Source organism: Anabrus simplex, chromosome 4 (genome assembly GCF_040414725.1).
Source record: "Anabrus simplex isolate iqAnaSimp1 chromosome 4, ASM4041472v1, whole genome shotgun sequence".
NCBI classification, from domain to species: domain Eukaryota; kingdom Metazoa; phylum Arthropoda; class Insecta; order Orthoptera; family Tettigoniidae; genus Anabrus; species Anabrus simplex.
In genome coordinates this window covers 407,524,474-407,542,002 of record NC_090268.1, presented here as the reverse complement: position 1 = coordinate 407,542,002, position 17,529 = coordinate 407,524,474, and the positions used below count along the sequence as shown (strand labels likewise).

At 37.8% G+C, this 17,529-nt stretch overlaps 1 protein-coding gene across 1 annotated transcript in view; it reads left to right on the top strand.

Moving 5' to 3' along the window:
• The window catches only part of eEF2 (eukaryotic translation elongation factor 2), a 173,149-nt gene that overhangs the window by 113,578 nt on the left and 42,042 nt on the right, over nucleotides 1–17,529 (top strand). The window contains exons 10-12 of the mRNA XM_067145871.2: nucleotides 1,926–2,064; nucleotides 11,247–11,414; nucleotides 16,713–16,822. Coding sequence (XP_067001972.1) covers nucleotides 1,926–2,064; nucleotides 11,247–11,414; nucleotides 16,713–16,822 — 417 coding nt within the window. The remainder of the gene's footprint in view (nucleotides 1–1,925; nucleotides 2,065–11,246; nucleotides 11,415–16,712; nucleotides 16,823–17,529) is intronic.

The following is a 17,529-nucleotide window of genomic DNA, read 5'->3' as shown; positions in this document are numbered from 1 at the left end:
TGGCCAAAAAAACATTACAAACATTATCTCCAAGTGTTCAGTGGTACCTATAAAATTAAATTTATATTCATTTCAGTCATGGTTCATGTTTGTGGGTTACTGTAGTCACGTCCTAGTTCATGAACCATGGGCAATGGCTGAGTGGCCTAGTAAGTGGTCCTGAGAGTCGGGATACTAGTTGCTATGCAATGGGAGTGAGCATCTCGGACATATTCTGCATCATGGCCCTCCTTGTGCTCAGGCGGCTAGGACTATATAATTCACCGGTGGTCCATAACCCGTTAGAGGAGAGATCCTCACTTGGACTACTGTATGTGCAAGTAGGGTAGCATCCTGCTTCATGAATTTACCAAGCTCAGAACATTTTAAGCAAGCCCCGGATCTATGGGAGTAATGGAGTCCCACTTCCATTTGACAAGCGAGGGACTCCTTGGAAACAACTTGGCGAACGAAATGGAATTCGATGGGGAGCTATCAATATTCTCAGAGGCTTGCAGACTGAATGCTGAAAGGCATAACAGTCTATAATGATTATGTATGTATGTATGCCAATTTTGGTCTAATAAAGACAACTATTACGTGTTTTGTTGCGTGTCGGTGTGGTGTAAATGTGGTGAAACGTTGATATTTCGAATCACCTCGGGAGTTAAATTGTTTCGAAATACCAAAATTTTGGGATATAGAAAATACACCATTTGTGAGCATGTAACGCACATAGTTGAATCGTGTATCTACGGGCTGTCACTGAATACATTATTTTTAACAGTACTTAAAAATACACAAAGAATATTTTACGGCATCACTTTTAATTATTACACTTTCTATAGGACAGGATACACTACATACAGTAGTGAAACTAGAAACATCGCTCCGTTAACACCTTCGGAAAAAATGCGTTGGTCTCTTTTATTTGTTACTGTTTACCTTTCCTCCCTTCACATTGAAACTCCTCGTCAGTACCACGCAACTGAGTTTCTTAAATGGAGCTTGTCATCCGCTACTTCTGGGCTTGCTTTCACACGTGACCGGTAATTAATTGACATTGCAAGTAATCAGTAATTGTAAGTCTCTGTATTTAATTGACACCCGAGAAACAGCGAGGCTTTTGCAATTTTCCGATCACTGGAAGTTTGAGTTTTTCGGTTCTCTTCATATTAGCTCCTAGCTTCATCTGTAACCCTTTCTTTACTTGTTAACTGTTCCTCACGAACTATAATGCCGTATTGCGCAGTTAATGTTGCACAAAATTCGAGTTAGAGTATTTTTTATTTAAGGCTGGAAGTGTGTGCTTCGAGAAATTCATGTCACCAAATTTTGAGTAATAGAGAAATAAATACACATGAAGAATAGGACAAACGGCAGAAAATATAAGTTACTTCGAGATAGTGAAAATTCAGGTAATGGAGGTTAGATATTGAGGTCAACTGTGTTATTATTTATATGTATGTGTCATAAATGAGTGATTAGGTACATTTTCTTGTAACCATTTTTGTTTTTAGTTTAAGGTTTTAACTTTTATGGTGAATTCACATTGTAACTGTAGATATGTATCCCTTTTATCCTGTCCTTTCTTCACTTAGACCGTGGCGCAATATATGTAATGAAATCCAAGATTTTAAATTTTTTTTTTTTTTTTCATTTCTAAAAGTTGGCAGCTATGCAGTTTACTTTCTCCATATTTCAGCTCTATTGTGATCTTCAAGCTCCTTTTGTGAATAAAAAATTTCTCCATTTTGTGTGTAGGTTATTTGTTGAACAAAAGCAGTTTACAGGGGTAGTTAGCCATATTCATAGTATAAAGTTATCTAAGAAGCAAATATCAGGTTTATTGCTTGTTCTTTTACAGGACTTCCTTTGGGAATAAAAGTACTAATGATTTGTACGTTTTACCTTGTCCTAAAGCTGGAATTTTAATATTATTGTAGGTGTGCACTGGTATGAAGGCACGTATTATGGGGCCTAACTACACTCCTGGCAAGAAGGAAGATCTTTATGAGAAAGCTATTCAGAGAACTATTCTTATGATGGGGCGTTACGTAGAAGCTATTGAAGACGTCCCAAGTGGTATGTTTGATCTGTTTTTCATTATTTTGCTGTTCATTTCAGATGTGGCATAATTTGTAGTTTGAAGAGACAATCTTTATTAAGACTTCCATGTAGAAATTGCCTTCCAGACAAAAATGCATGATATTGCTATCAGTTCATGTAGATTTCTCCAAACTGTATTACCTGTGACCCATGAATTGCATACAGGTATCATGTTGCATATAATTAAAGAGGAAATTCGATCATGTTGGTCTGTTTTATTCACTGTTCATCATTTTTGTTTATTTGAATGGTCTTTCATACCATAAATAGATGCAAGTACTACTATGGACTTGATGCCCTAAATGTTGAGCCATATACAGTCCATTTTAGTGTAGCAGCTTTTGGATTGTGGATGTTGTCCTTCAGGTAGAATTTACAATTTATTTTTTCTGCTGTTGGTCTCCCAATCTTCAGTACATTTTTCATTTTGTTTTGCTATATTGCTTTTATCCTGTTAAATGTGCTTGTTTTGGACTAGTATATTCTAAATCCATCGGTTTGACCTTTACTGTAAATGTATGTCTACGCCTTGGTCCCATTTCTGCATACAGGTTTGGGGATAAGGTGAAATTAAATTATATGCCTTTTTTTGCAGCCATGCCTTTCCTCTCGCCAACCTCAGTTGAGTAGTTAATGTAGGTGTAAATGGTGGTGAATGAAATTGGAAAAAGAAGTGTAAAGAATCAGCTGTGGTCTATTATTAAGAACTGTCCCTGCATTTGCCTGGAAGTGAAAATCTGAAATCACATGAAACCATTCTCAGGATAGCAGACAGTGGGCTTCGAATCCACTCTTCTCCCTAAAGCAGGCCTTCGCTTCATTGCTGTAGCACGTTAACACTTGTAGCCACTCTGCTCGGTTGATCTTTGCTGTAAAACTTTGTGGTTAACATATTTTGAAACTGGGCACGAACATACTTAGGCCGTGGTTGATCATATGAACCAAGGATGTACTTGCAAACTAGAAAACTTTAGGTCCCCCTTCATTTCAGGTTTATCGTGGAAACAGCACAATTTGTGAACGAACGTAAATCCTAGAATGGGGTGCAGAAATTTCTCTGAAATGAGGTGCCAGCCCAAACATCTGGAAGACTGCAACAATCCCATCAACCTGATACCTATAGTGTTGCGATACTCAGCGCTGATCTCGGTATTACTTTTTCTAATTTGGACAATTAAATATTTGAACATGAACAGAGACATAGGATTATTGGCTGTAAACAGTACTGTCAGCTTTATTGTACAATAAAATTAAAAAGTTTTCGAACATTGACTTAGTCTAATAGAATAATGATCTAATTCTTGCATGTTTTTTTGTGGTCTTGCTATTATAAGAAATACTGAAATTCTGGTCCACAGCCCTTGCAGGATCAAACTCCTTTACTGCACATCCATTCATATTAACATATCACCAAATCACATTAAATATTTGTTTCGGATTATATGAATCTGTCTTTTATAACGTTCATCTGATTAAACCCTCGCTCACGCAATTCTGTAGAGACTGGAAGAATAGATAGTAGCTGTCCTAGAATAGGAAATCTGTCGCTTAGTGTCAATCCAAGAATTTTCCACACATATCACTCATTCTGTAAGCGTTGTATCTAAAATTCCCACATTTTGCAGGTTGTTCCCTGAAATGTCCAGCTATCACAGAAATCTCACCATTATTTTCCAGATGAATTCCAGTTTGCCATGCAAAAATATCAAATATGGTTGTGCACTTCTGTAGAGTTCCTTTAACTAACCTTTCCTTCAAGTATTTGACCATATGACAAATCAGCTTTTCTTACTGCAAATAAACATCAGAACTTCCATCTGGCCTGACTTCCTTCAGCTCTATCTCTTGAAAATTGCCACTAATGCAGGTGCTGGGGATAATTTCGAGTAATTAAAGTAATGCTACATTACTTGCTGCATTTAGCTCAAATAGTGCTGAGAAATAGCTGCTACCTCTGAAACCGGAAGGTATATTCTTCAGGATTTCTTGAAAAAAAACCCAGCATATGAACATACTTAAAATCAGTGAGTTATCTCAAGAGACCGTTTGCCACTCTAGCTGCTTATCTTGCATTTACATTTTCGAATTACACAATGACACATTTCCAGTTACTAGAGCTGATACACAACCATATTTGCTGGCTACCCATTTTACATTGTGCAAATAAATTTCTGAATTCTTGTCTCATATGTACTTTAAAGATTTACAATGGAATAAATGAATATAACTCATGAAATTTTCTGTTATGTTGGTTGGCACTTTCGAGTGATCAAGTTTATATAACCCGCCTACAATTCATAAGCGACACACGCGGACTATATTACACTACAATACATGTAATATTTACAGTCTTCACAGTGTTGCGTATTTTACAGCTGTTCATTATGATACACACGGAAACGGATCATGTTATATAACCTGTCTTGACATCTCGTAATTTATGATTCCGTTTGAAAACGCGATCGTTTTCTTGGTATGTAAACTTCCACTACCTAATTAAGTAGCCACTGCCAATCAAAGCAGTGCTCTTGATTGACAATGTGCCTTCTCATCCACACGAAAGTGAACTTAAAGAAGGTGATATTTACGTGAAATACCTTCCCCTTAATGTAACTTCTATTCTCGAAGCTATGGACCAAGGCGTTATTGCTGCTTTAAAGAACTACAGGTCATCTCGGTTACAACAATTGGTTGAGGAAGGCATCGATATTCCAACATTTTGGAAGGACTTCAGTTTGTTGGGTGCTCTTTATGCAGTCGGTAAGTCATGGGACAAAATTACCGCTACTACACTTGCGCGATCGTGGAAATCTGTTCTAGGTGAAGAGCAAGCATTTGCCGGCTTCGGTGACGATATTTCGAACGGGCAACGTAGTCTTGCTACAATGATATCATTACAGAAAAACCTGGATAAATGCCAAGAGGCAGAAGAAAGTGGCATTATTGAGTGGTTAGACGTCTATAAGGACGATTACGGTTTCAGGATATCGTGCGGAATTTGACGGTTGGTGAGGAAGCGGAGATTCCGACGATATCAGGTGCGGGAGTGATGCAAAGTTTCCAAAAGTTTCCCACGGCCAAGCTAGTGTCTCTATAGACACACGTATCTCTTACATAGAGAGTAGAGATAAATTTTCATTTTCAGATGTTTTCTTGAGAAATGTACGATCTGTTTTACTTCTCTCCCTTTTCAAGGGGTGAATAGCAATTAATTGTTTTGCTAAGGCTTGGAATACTATTGTTTTGGTATGATGTAGAGTAGCAGGAAATAGATTCCCTTAGATCTGATCTTGGATTTCAGAATAGTTTTTGTTACTCTGAATGCATGATATGTGTAGTTTGCCCAGTACTTTTTGGACATGAACCACATCACTATTTCTACTACGTGGTTTTTGATGGGCCATTGTAGGTGGTAATAGTGAAAATCCACTGTTGTGGTGTTCCGTATGTAGAATATTTTAATTTGTAGTTACACGTATTACTCGTTGTATAGAAAGTATTTTCTTTCTTTCGTAGATAGTTTTGTTCCACTTCTTGAAAGCATTGTTGCTTTTCTTACAGCAATGATAGGCTGAAGTGGAAGAGTAACTGTTACAAAGTTTTAGTTGCTGACCTATATTTGTCAGTAGCTAGAATAGGGGAACATACACTGCACTTATTTATAACTAGTACAAGCTAAGTGTGCTTTTCACTAAATTTACTTGATCCCTAGTTTGCGGAAACTACTGGGTCATTGTTCATTTTTGCTGTGGGTATCTAATGAGTATAGCACAGTAAAGAAATTGTCGTCCTGTAAAGACTTGATGCACTTGAGGCTATAATCAAAATTTGTTAAGAGGTGCAATTCAAGGAGATTGATGTTTGCATTACTTGATTCCATTTTGTGCGTGCTTCAATCTTATTTAATTATTGCTGGTGTACAGATGTTGATTTCTTATGAGACTTTGATAATTTTAATACAAACTTTTTGAAATTCTTGTCAGTGATGCAGATACTGTAATATCGGCAATTTCTTATTTCTACAATCGAGGAAGTAAACGAGAAACAGTGTATGTGCAAAAGTTCCTGGGACAAAATCATGTTTGATGTTTAGAGAATACTCCCAGGATTCTAAGGGCAAATATTAGTCAGCTAAGGAAATATACCCCGAGTACACATTTCCTTTTACTCGGAACTTTTTTGAAAAATCAAATCCATCTTTCTTTAATACTAATATATTTTGGAATTAACTGAAGGTTGCAAAACTTGTTGGTTTTATGTTCGTGCTCCTTGAAGTAACATTTCAGTTTGGTTAGTCATAATAAAAAGGTTATCGTTCAATTTCATCACCAAGTAATGCAAAACACAAATACATTCTGCGAACTGCTTTATAAAGAAATAACTGGTAAATTAGTACAATAAAATGTAACTAAATTATTAAATATTCTGATTTGACAACCTGCATATTATCAAAATACTGTAGGCATGGTTCCTTTCGTCCATTGAAGTTATGAAAATTCATGTTTCCTTCCAATACTGGATCAGTGTGTTTCTCTGGTACGTAAAATTTATTGAGAAACTTCACAGGCAGAAGCATTATGTGCGTTTTATTTTCACTCCGGTCAAAGAAGCATGTTCAGTTTGGATTTCGTGACAGTTTGGACAAGGAGGAACAGGAATATGTTCATTGATAGCAGGAACTGTTCCTTCAACTCTAATGGTGAGGGAATTCGCCTCAGTATCTTGCAGTGTATTTTCTCCTGTTAGTGAGCGTTGCATAATACACCTGTTACATGAAGCATTTTTTCGTGTCTGTACTTATTACATCTTTTAATGGTTTTCCGGTGGACTGGCGTCGCAAAAACGGATTGGTGATGACCAATATAGTTTCAGTATTGGGCGATACAGGCAAATGGTCGGATTTTAGTGTATGTGACTGAAGACTAAAATTCTTTCTTACAGCTCATCCAAGAGCAACTACACAAGTGACACTGACAGCAACAGAGCGGATAACCAGGTGGATGTAAGTAATTAGCGATCCTGGACCCACGACTATTATCCGCGATTGTAATATTGATCCAGGGCAAATTTCGCAGTTCATAATACTCAAACACGCACTGTAGAATATTTGAAGAATAAGAGTTCAACTGCTGTGAGTATTTTTGGATAAACTTTTCATTTTCTGGTGAATAAAGACACACATATTTCATACTAGTGGAATAATGTGGCTGCACATGTCGACACGCTACGACTGTGGAGCCAATCTCTGCATTCGAGGCATGCATGGGTTCGAACCCCCACAATCAGCTGTCCTGAGAATGGTTCTGCGACTTCCCATTTTCACTTCCAGTTCCTATTCGGAGGCCATAGCCTTTTACTTCCACCTACTTTAACCCTCATAGCTTTATTAACTGTTTCACTGATGTTTGTGTCGGAGAGGGCATTTGGCCTTTAAAAACATGCTAAATAAATCACATCTCATCCCCAACCCCATGACAGGCAATGGTATTAGGGGTAGACATACTGTACAGTGGACTGAATTGTCCTTCCAAGTTAACCGCATCATATTGTGGCGTGGAAATTATCGCTGTTGGAGGGAGTACTACAACGTGTGTATGCGAGTGAAAACAGGATACTAGTGCTGATGAAGGTGAAGGAAGATGTGTGTGTCTTCCAAACCTGTATTTCTGGTGAATTATGGCATTTTGTGGATAAGAAGTAGTGCTTCCAATGGGATGTGCGCAAGTTTTATCATTGGCTAGCCTGAAGAATCTCTTTAAAATGTTCAGTGCAACAGAAAAGTTTTAATGAAGAGCAGCAGCATTAATGAAAAAAAAAATATCAAACTGAGAAGGGCGAGAGTCAGGAACCATAGCCTACATCATGTCAAGCTGCTGACAGCTGCATGGTCACCTACAGTACACAAAACTTTTCTTCAGCCCAAGTTTCCATTCAGCACTATGGAGCTCAGGGCTCAAGAAAATGTTCGCGTACTATACATTCGACTGGAATAATAACAATAAGTTAATTTATGATATTTATCACACATAATACTATACATTCCTCGGAATATCTGGAGCAACTTGACGGGTCAAAATTTTTTTTAAGAAGCACGTGCTAAATGATAGTCCCATCTGACTGGTTCAACAGCTCGATTTGAATAATTGTATTGCATCTTTTTATAAGCCTTTTGATAAAATTGAGATGTAAATACGTGGATTCTTCTGCCGGGTTTAACCCATTGAGCCCGGCATATTTGTTGGATTGAAACTGCATTGGCGCTGGGATTATTTTGGAGGAAATATAGTGGCGCTTCATATCATGAGAAATTTCTTAGTTACAAGACCATTAAAGATTTAAATATACATAAACACAAAAGGCTTCCATACCACAAACTGCGGAACAAGGAATACAGTAAAACACTTTATTTTATTAGCATCACGGGACCGTAGGCCTACTCAGTCCTCCTGCTGAGCTGTAACCCAGTTTTCTCTTTGCACTTTCTCTTCGATTTCCACATCTATTTGTTATTCAGGAGCATTGCTCACACTAGTACTAATATTACTACTAATTTCACTGAAAAAATTACATTCCTAATCATCATTACTTCCTAAAAGGGGTTATATATCCGTAAATATCAGTTCTATACTGGCAGCCATCTTGTTTACAAGAGTCTCAAAGGTAGAGATAGCCCACTTCAAACTAATGTTACCAAGCACACTATCAATATATATTACCAAAGAGCATATAACATTGCTAAGAAAGAGTCCCTACACAAATCACAAATGCAACTCACTCTGCCATCTCTTGAGGAAAAGTAGAATTACGTAGTAAAGTGAGACAACGGAATAGTTCCGTGGTCCGGCGTTCGGTCCACCGAGACGAAGCACGGAACGGTTCCGTGGCTCGGGCCCAATGAGTTAATCCACATGGTTTTATGATTGGGACAGTGTTGAGACATCATCTCATTTTTCACCACCTCTGCTAAATGGACTCGACTGTTGAGATCAGGCAACTTTCAGCCACGCATGAAAGTGTGTGACATTCACCTCTTGTGCAACGTCAGTGCCAGAAGGAATCTGTTAGTCCCATTATCAGGAAAAGTTTTCACCATCAGAATGTTGGTCAGGGAGCTAGTGGTGTACAATTTCTAATAACTAGGTGCAAGCCAAAGCTCTCCAGTGTTCATATGTAGTGACGGCATATGGCTGTTTATGGCAGTTTGTCAGCTGGATGGATACATTAAGCCTCGAACAAACCGCTTGGTGGTGCTATTTGATATGAGTAATCAATGTGCTGACACCAGGTTTCACCCTCTCCCTTCCTGTCATACATTTTCATCTCGTCATTAACTCCTCTGATGAGGTTGATATCAAGAAAGCTTACGGTTATAAAAACTCTGTACAAAGATTCATCTTGCTTCATTCCTGACACCATAGAGATACAGCACAAGGGTTGGACATACACATTGTTCACAAGCTAACCTCCACAGTGGAAGCTTAGGTTGTTAATTTGCCATGCTGATGTGAAGAGGGTAACTGATGGACTCCAGCCATACAGTCTATCAAAATCATCAGCGGCATGTGAAACAATTCAACTGAAGAGCAACAGGTAAAAAAGGAATAAATTTACATGAAATATTAGAAAAAGAAGACATCAGCAAATCTGAACTGCAGCGGAGATGTTGGAGGACAATTTGCGATTCAGCCTTTTGATATAGGACCGTAGTTTTTAATCCTCCTGTGCATGTACCTTAGCAGACTGCAGTTAATATTTGTGCACCATATAAGTGCTAGGGTGGCTAAGCTTAGACTTATTCACTCCAAAATTATGTGTATAGTACTTTTTCAAGAGACCCCATGTTGCCTATTCCAAACCTATCAATCAATCACTACTGATCTGCATTTAGGTTAGTCACCCAGGTGGCAGATTCCCTATCTGTTGTTTTCCTAGCCTTTTCTTAAATGATTGCAAAGAAATTGGAAATTTATTGAGCATCTCCCTTGGTAAGATATTCCAATCCCTAACTCCCCTTCCTATAAACGAATATTTCCCCCATTTGTCCTTGAATTCCAGCTTTATCTTCATATTGTGATCTTTCCTACTTTTAAAGACACCACTCAAACTTACTAGTCTACTGATGTCCACCCACACCATCTGTCTACTGACAGTTCGGAACATACCACTTACAAGTAATAAATGTCATTGTAGACCGTATTGGACATCAGATATGAACATTAAAACGAGAATAATAGTTAACACCACCTTTCCAATACTTATCTTTCCTTATATTTAGGAAATAAACATTACAACAGGCGTTGTAAGATGGGACATGTTTCGCTTAACAGTCGTAAGCATCATCAGCCGAAAATAAATCTTAGCCTAAAGTTAGGTCAGGGCCCTGAACCCAGTGTCCTTAACATATATGGCACCCTAAGAATCAACATTTATATTTAGAAACTGAAAATAGGCTTGTTCCTGAATCAAGTAATCCTGGTGAGGGGTCCCGTACACTGGAACCATTCTCTAGTTGGGGTCTCACCAGAGACAAATATGCTCTCTCCTTTACATCCTTACTACAACCCCTAAATACCCTCATAACCATGTGCAGAGATCTGTACCCTTTATTTACAATCATATTTATGCGATTACCCCAACGAAGATCTTTCCTTATTAATACCTAGGTATTTACAATTATCCCCAAAAGGAACTTTCACCCCCATCAATGCATTGCCTACTGTCCAACTCGCAACATTATCGAGGTCATGTCACTGATGTACTGCAGGCACTGCAATGGATCCTGAACCATCTTTCTGCTGCAGTTCAGGGGATTTGTTGTTGTTTTCTTTTTGCAATGTGTTATATAAATTTGTTCCAATTTTTACCTCTTTATAACTCCTGTTGTATTGTTACACGTGCTGCTGTTACACTTTTGTAGACCCTATGGCTCGAGTCCAGTCATTAATGACTTTTGTATGTGTAGCTCATCACTAATAGAAGATTGTAAGTACTGGAAACTAAAAAGTGTGAAGTTAGTTCCTCTGTATGTGACTTAATACAAGGTTGTGTTGGTTGACTGCATTCTGGTTGGTGTTCATCAGTTTTTGGTGAAAACTGGTGCAATTACAACCAAAAATAATTGTATTACTTTTATCACTAATACAACGTGGTTGTGTTAGGTAACATCTGCGGTCTGGTTGGTGTTGATCAGTTCTTGGTGAAAACTGGCACAATTACAACTTTCAAGGATGCCCACAATATGAAGGTGATGAAGTTCAGCGTATCTCCTGTCGTGCGTGTAGCTGTAGAACCCAAGAATCCTGCTGATCTGCCCAAATTGGTGGAAGGTAAGTAGAATATATGATTAATGCAACTAATAGATACCATTATTAAAAATAGGACAGGATTTCCACCAATCAATACTTATTTATTGCATATATTATAGATTACGATATTAGATACCATTTCGATGGCTATGAAGGTATAGAATTATACGAAAAATGTATTCATAATTTATGTTTTGAGTGTACGGTATGTGTGGTATTGTATTTCTTCCTATTCCGTTGAATCTTCAATTCAGATAGATTCCATATTTTAATTCTAATTAGCCTAATATTGTTTATTTAGCTGTGTGATTGCATTACCCATATTTGTAAGCAAATGTTCAGTAATGAGAGCAGAAGTTTTTACTTTGAATTTAGTTTTAGATTCCATTTTAGTGTCCTTACAGTGAATTGTTCTAGACGAATTGATACTTTTCCTCTTTGCTTTTGATTCAATTTTTACCTTCACTTCGTTGTATTGGTATTCAGTGATGATTGTTCCACAGACCTGTTCTGATACTCATTGATGTCAGAAGAACGGCCAACTGAGAATACCTCACACTGTGAAAGGGTGAATCATCAGAAATTAAATTGATTAGATAGTAGTTATCGTGTACATATTTTGTGAAAATTTTTATTGATTGTGTAACCCATAAACAAGCCTTAAGTGTCCTTTACCAACAAATTTTAATTATGAAATGTTTTGTGCTTTTTCGCCTAAGCTTTAAGATAAGCAGCTGATGGTGATAGCCAAGCAATTACAACATGTACTGCAATTTTTAATGACATAAAATTTAGCCTTAAGGTTAAATAATAAAAGTATCGATCAGGTGGAAATTTTTTTACTTAATTCTTGATAGCAGTTGTTAACTCGTTAAAAATAAAGGCCGAAGTAAACAGTCTCTTAATTTTAACCCTTTCCCGCGGATTGCGTAGTAAAGCGTACTGGAGTCGCACATTGACTCCCGCGGGTTGCGTAGTAAAGTGTACTCGACTTTCAAACAGACTTCCTCTGTCACCTGTCTGCTAAATATATAACTTTTTGGAACCAGTGAATTCCCTACGCTTCCTAGATACTACTGGCATCAATGGAATCCTAAAATAGTGTTCTTTTATACGTTTTCTTAGATAGACCAGACAGCTGACGGAATGTAAACACATTGCAGCAACATGGCTGCTCATAACCAGTTGAATGTGGAGGATATTTGTTACAAATTAGGTCAATATGTTGACAAATGCAATGGTAGTGAGTTTGAAGTTGTAGGTATGATAATCAAAATGGTATGGGAAGCATTCGGGACAGGATATGAATCTGAGAGAAATCGAAATACGGCACAGGACAGGAAATGTTCATTCAGGTACCGTCTCCTCGAAAAATATTAGGCCTACTTGTAAAAAACATAATTATCAGTTTTAATTCTTCAGTTAAATCTGTTTTGGACTATGAGCCTCTACTTAATTACATATTAGTAAGGGCCTTATTTTTTGGTGAAATAAAACTGTTGATTTCGGTGTTAAAACTAACACTATTTCAGTAGGTATTTCGTGAAATAAATTGTCATACTGATCGATGTTTCTTGTGAAATATTCCTTATGGTATGGGATAAATCTAATTAATTTTGTGATTAGGGGTTTTAAAGTGAACACTTGTAATGTATTAAATTGTTATTAAACCTTAGAACAACCAAATATACAAAATGTTGTAGAAATAAATACCGGTAGGCCTATATAAATCACTGAAACCTCAAAATGAAGTTAGGCGGAAGTTGGGAATTTATACGTAGCCTACACGTTTTTGCCGGTCCCGTGGTGTAGGTGTAGCGTGCCTGCCTCTCGCCAGGAGGCCCCAGGTTCAATTCCCGGCCAGGTCAGGGATTTTTCTCGACCTGAGGGCTGGTTCGAGGTCCACTCAGCCTACCTGATTAGAACTGAGGAGCTATTGACGGTGAGATATCGGCCTGGATCTCGAAAGCCCAGAATAATGGCCGAGAGGATGCGTCGTGCTGACCACACGACCCCTCGTAATCTGCAGGCCTTCAGGCTGAGCAGCGGTCACAGGGCAGGCCAAGGCCCTTTCAGGGCGTTAAGTGCCATGGGGTTTGGTTTGGTTCTACATGTTTTGACATTTTGAATGACTTGTCTCCTAAGTAAAAAAACTACGCATGGTTTCAACATTATCAGGATTCAGAGTTGTGCGACAGTCAGAAAGTATTTTTTGTAAACAAAGCAGCCCCTTTCGTTGACCACATTAGACGTCGGAAACCATAATACTTGCGAACACTTGGTGCAAATCCTCCTAAAATTTCACTAACAATGTCTTCTTGCTTCTCTTCTATCAGACGTGCTTTCACTGGATTTTGCAAAGCCATATATCCCTAGAAGATATTCATGGATATGCTGGTGCCGCCTGGCCGGGGATGAGTAACTCAGACGGTTGGTAGGTACAATCCTGGCTTAGTCCGGTGCTTAAATACGTCAGCCCCGTGTTACTAGTTTTATTGGCGCGTAAAAACCTCCTGTGGGACAACATTCAGACATCTCGGCATCTCCGAAAACCATAAAAGTAGTTAGTGGGACGTAAAAACAATAACATTATTACAACTCAACCATGCGATTTATTTATTTATTTATTTGCTCTTTGCTTTACGTCACACCGACAGATAGGTCTAACTGCGACGATGGGATAGGAAAGGCCTAGGAATTGGAAGGAAGCGGCCGTGGCCTTAAAACTCCCGCATTTGCCTGGTGTGAAAATGGGAAACCACGGAAAACCATCTGCCGATAGTGGGGCTCGAACCCACTATCTCCCGATTACTGGATATTGCCTCCACTTAAGCGACTGCAGCTATCGAGCTTGGTGCGATTTATTTAGAATAGGACTACTAATATCGTCATATTTTATAATAAAGTCGGTATTATTTATCTTCCCTTTTATATTCATCCATGTCCTCATGCCAGGATTAGCCAATTTTTCTATAGAAATGCTGGCTTGCATGAATGCTTTTGTTGTGTCTATTACAAATTGCTCTCTATCACTTTTCAACTTCTTTGCGGTGTGTAAAGTATCACCGATTGTTATTTGCCGCTTAAAATTATGTTCATTTGCTTCATTCTTCTTTTTGTGTGTTTCTGATTCTCTACAGTATTTATCGCACGCATGTCTTCGTTTTCACGTTATGCGAACATTACAGTACTTACACATTAGAATCTTCCTTGCAGCATTTTTGTACTTAAATGCTGGACATTTGCTGATAAAGGTTCATAAGTGGCGAACTTTCAATGCGAAAGAGTATAATGCGCACTGCTGTATCTACAACCGATCTTGCTACGACCACAACGCGGGCAATGCTATTAAATTCCCCTGTTATTTTTTCCCATGTGTTCTCTTTTAATTTTACACAGTCAGTCTTCTTGCATTCTATAATGCTTTGGTACTTGCTGGCTAATTCAATAAGCCATGTTTTTTCTAAAGCAGAATAATTCGTGCCCCTATTTCTTTTCTGAACTTCTTCCATTTTTCGATCACGATCACGAAAGAATAATATCTACTACCACGGACCTGAGGAAGAAAACAAAATACCGCTCAAACAGTAAACAAAAGAACAACGCAAGAGGTGTGTTCATGATTTCTGATTTTCAGTCACTGCCTCCTTGATTAGTACAGCAGCTGTTTCCAGTGAGGGTTATTGCGGTGTTAGTTAACCCTCTGCCGAAATAGCTTGGTGAAACGCGTGGCTCATGAGAATGAGTTAACAAACCCAGGGTTACAACATATTTAACCCGCGTTGATGAAACCAGGCCTCAGTGTGGCATTATTAAGGTTTTGTTTAAGTTTGTGTTTATGACCTAATTTTAATAGGTTGGTTTCATCTTGTATGAAACAATCTCCATTATTTTAATGCCCATTTTTGTCATTATGAATGTCTATTTTAATTATTTTACTGCTTGTTTCCATTGGATGGGACAAATTTGAAGTGATAAGAGGTAAGAGGGACATGTCAGGTGGACTAAATGAGGGAAATGTTTCACGGGCTATATAAGGAGTTTAAGGACCTAAAGCTGAGTATTAAGGAAGATATGAGGAAAGTAGAGGAGGAGGAAGGGTGTAATGAAGATGAGCTGGAAATATTGCAGCAGAAGGTAAGAAATTTAGAGCAAAATCTGGGGGAGGCAAAGCGATTAGTAGTTAGGGGTGATCAAGAAATTATGAGGAATATTTTCATAAGTGGAATTTTAAGTGCTTATTTGTCTGCCTACTTTAGGCAAAATAAATTTCTGAACTTCAGGTAGTAATTACAAATGTAATATTTATAGCCTTTTAAATCCCAACAAAGGAGTGCAAATCAAATGTGAAATACAGAAGAATTAATATTTCAAAATCAGAGTATAAAGAATGTTCTTTATGATTCAGTAATGAAACATGAACATATATAAAACAAGGAAATATATCTCCATATTATCTGGCAAAATTTAATTATTGTACAGAAGTTCTTCACAGAACTGTTAAAACTGTTTTCTTGCATGTGCAGGGCATATACTGTACTACAGTATTCTACTTGGGGTTTAACTAGTCCATGTGATTTTTTTTTTTTTTTTTTGCTAGGGGCTTTACGTCGCACCGACACAGATAGGTCTTATGGCGACGATGGGATAGGAAAGGTCTAGGATTTGGAAGGAAGCGGCCGTGGCCTTAATTAAGGTACAGCCCCAGCATTTGCTTGGTGTGAAAACCATGTGATATTGGGAGCATGGTCACTTTCCTTAATACTACTACTACTACTGCTTGATGTGTGGACATTATCACTAGTAAACACTGCATTGTCATCAACAGGACTTGTGTGTTTGGGATCTGCATCAATGACTTAAAAATGAGATCCTTCAGATCCTTCTAGCTAGTCGTATAATCAACTTTCATCAGAATATCATTCATGTTTAATTTTGGGATGAATTATATTCACGAAATATAGACTACAATTATGCTACCAAGCACTGCATAACTGCCATATAAATCTAAATGTATGAAATTCAATTGCAATCATGAACAGTGTTACATCAAAGAGAAAGCTAGTTTCTCACTTATTCTTTATTACCTGAAGACCAAAATGAACGATCAGTGATGTGCTTCCTAATACGTGAAGGAATTTTGTAGTGTTGCCTGGAATTTCGAACTAAATGAAGATATTTCAGGTTGGTAGATAGATGCTGCCAGTAGAGTGCATGATGCAGAGCTGATTCATGAGCAGTTGATGGTTCCTAGTTTAATTGGTTATGGTTGATGTTGCTGCCTTTAAACTTCAAGCTTGTGTTGTTTTGCTCTTTCAGGTCTCAAGCGTTTGGCTAAATCTGATCCTATGGTTCAGTGTATTATAGAAGAATCTGGTGAGCATATCATCGCTGGTGCAGGTGAACTGCATTTAGAAATCTGTCTAAAGGTGAGTTTCTTAATATGTATGTGTTACTGTTACATTTGGTTTGTTACAGAATTATGGCTCAATCCTGTATATCCCACATATGCATTTTCTGTATATTCATGAACTCTAATGAAGTACAAGCATGGTGGTGGTAGTTCGCCTCCGTAGCATAACGGTTAGTGCTGCCGTTCTCTGGGGTCCGCGTTCGATTCCCGGTACTACCAGAAATGTAAGAATCGCAGGAGGGTTGGTTTGTGGTTGAAAATATCACCACCTAAATTGATCTTCAAGGATTTCGTTGCTGTGCATGGTTTCAATATTTCACAGCTTATTTTTTACACTTTTTTTATACCAGCATTTTTGGAAAATGTAAGGTGTGACCATTACACGGATAATTTTTTAATACCAGTATTTGTATTACACAAAAAATTCTAACTAAATTGTATTTTATACAAATTTAAGCTACGCGTAATGCTTGTGTATATACATCAAAATAATTAAAATAATCCACATTAAAATTTGTAATTTATTTGACACAGTTCAGTGAACGTTTCTCCAATCTGAAAATAAAAATTAAGTTGTCTCTAATTTGAGCATTGAGGTTTTGCCTTTGGTAATTTAAAATCCTTCGTGGTACGTTTCGACTGCTTCACAGGCGTCATCAACTACATTCACTTATACTTGGGTACATAAAGGTGAAAGTATGCACAATATATTGTTCTCATAAC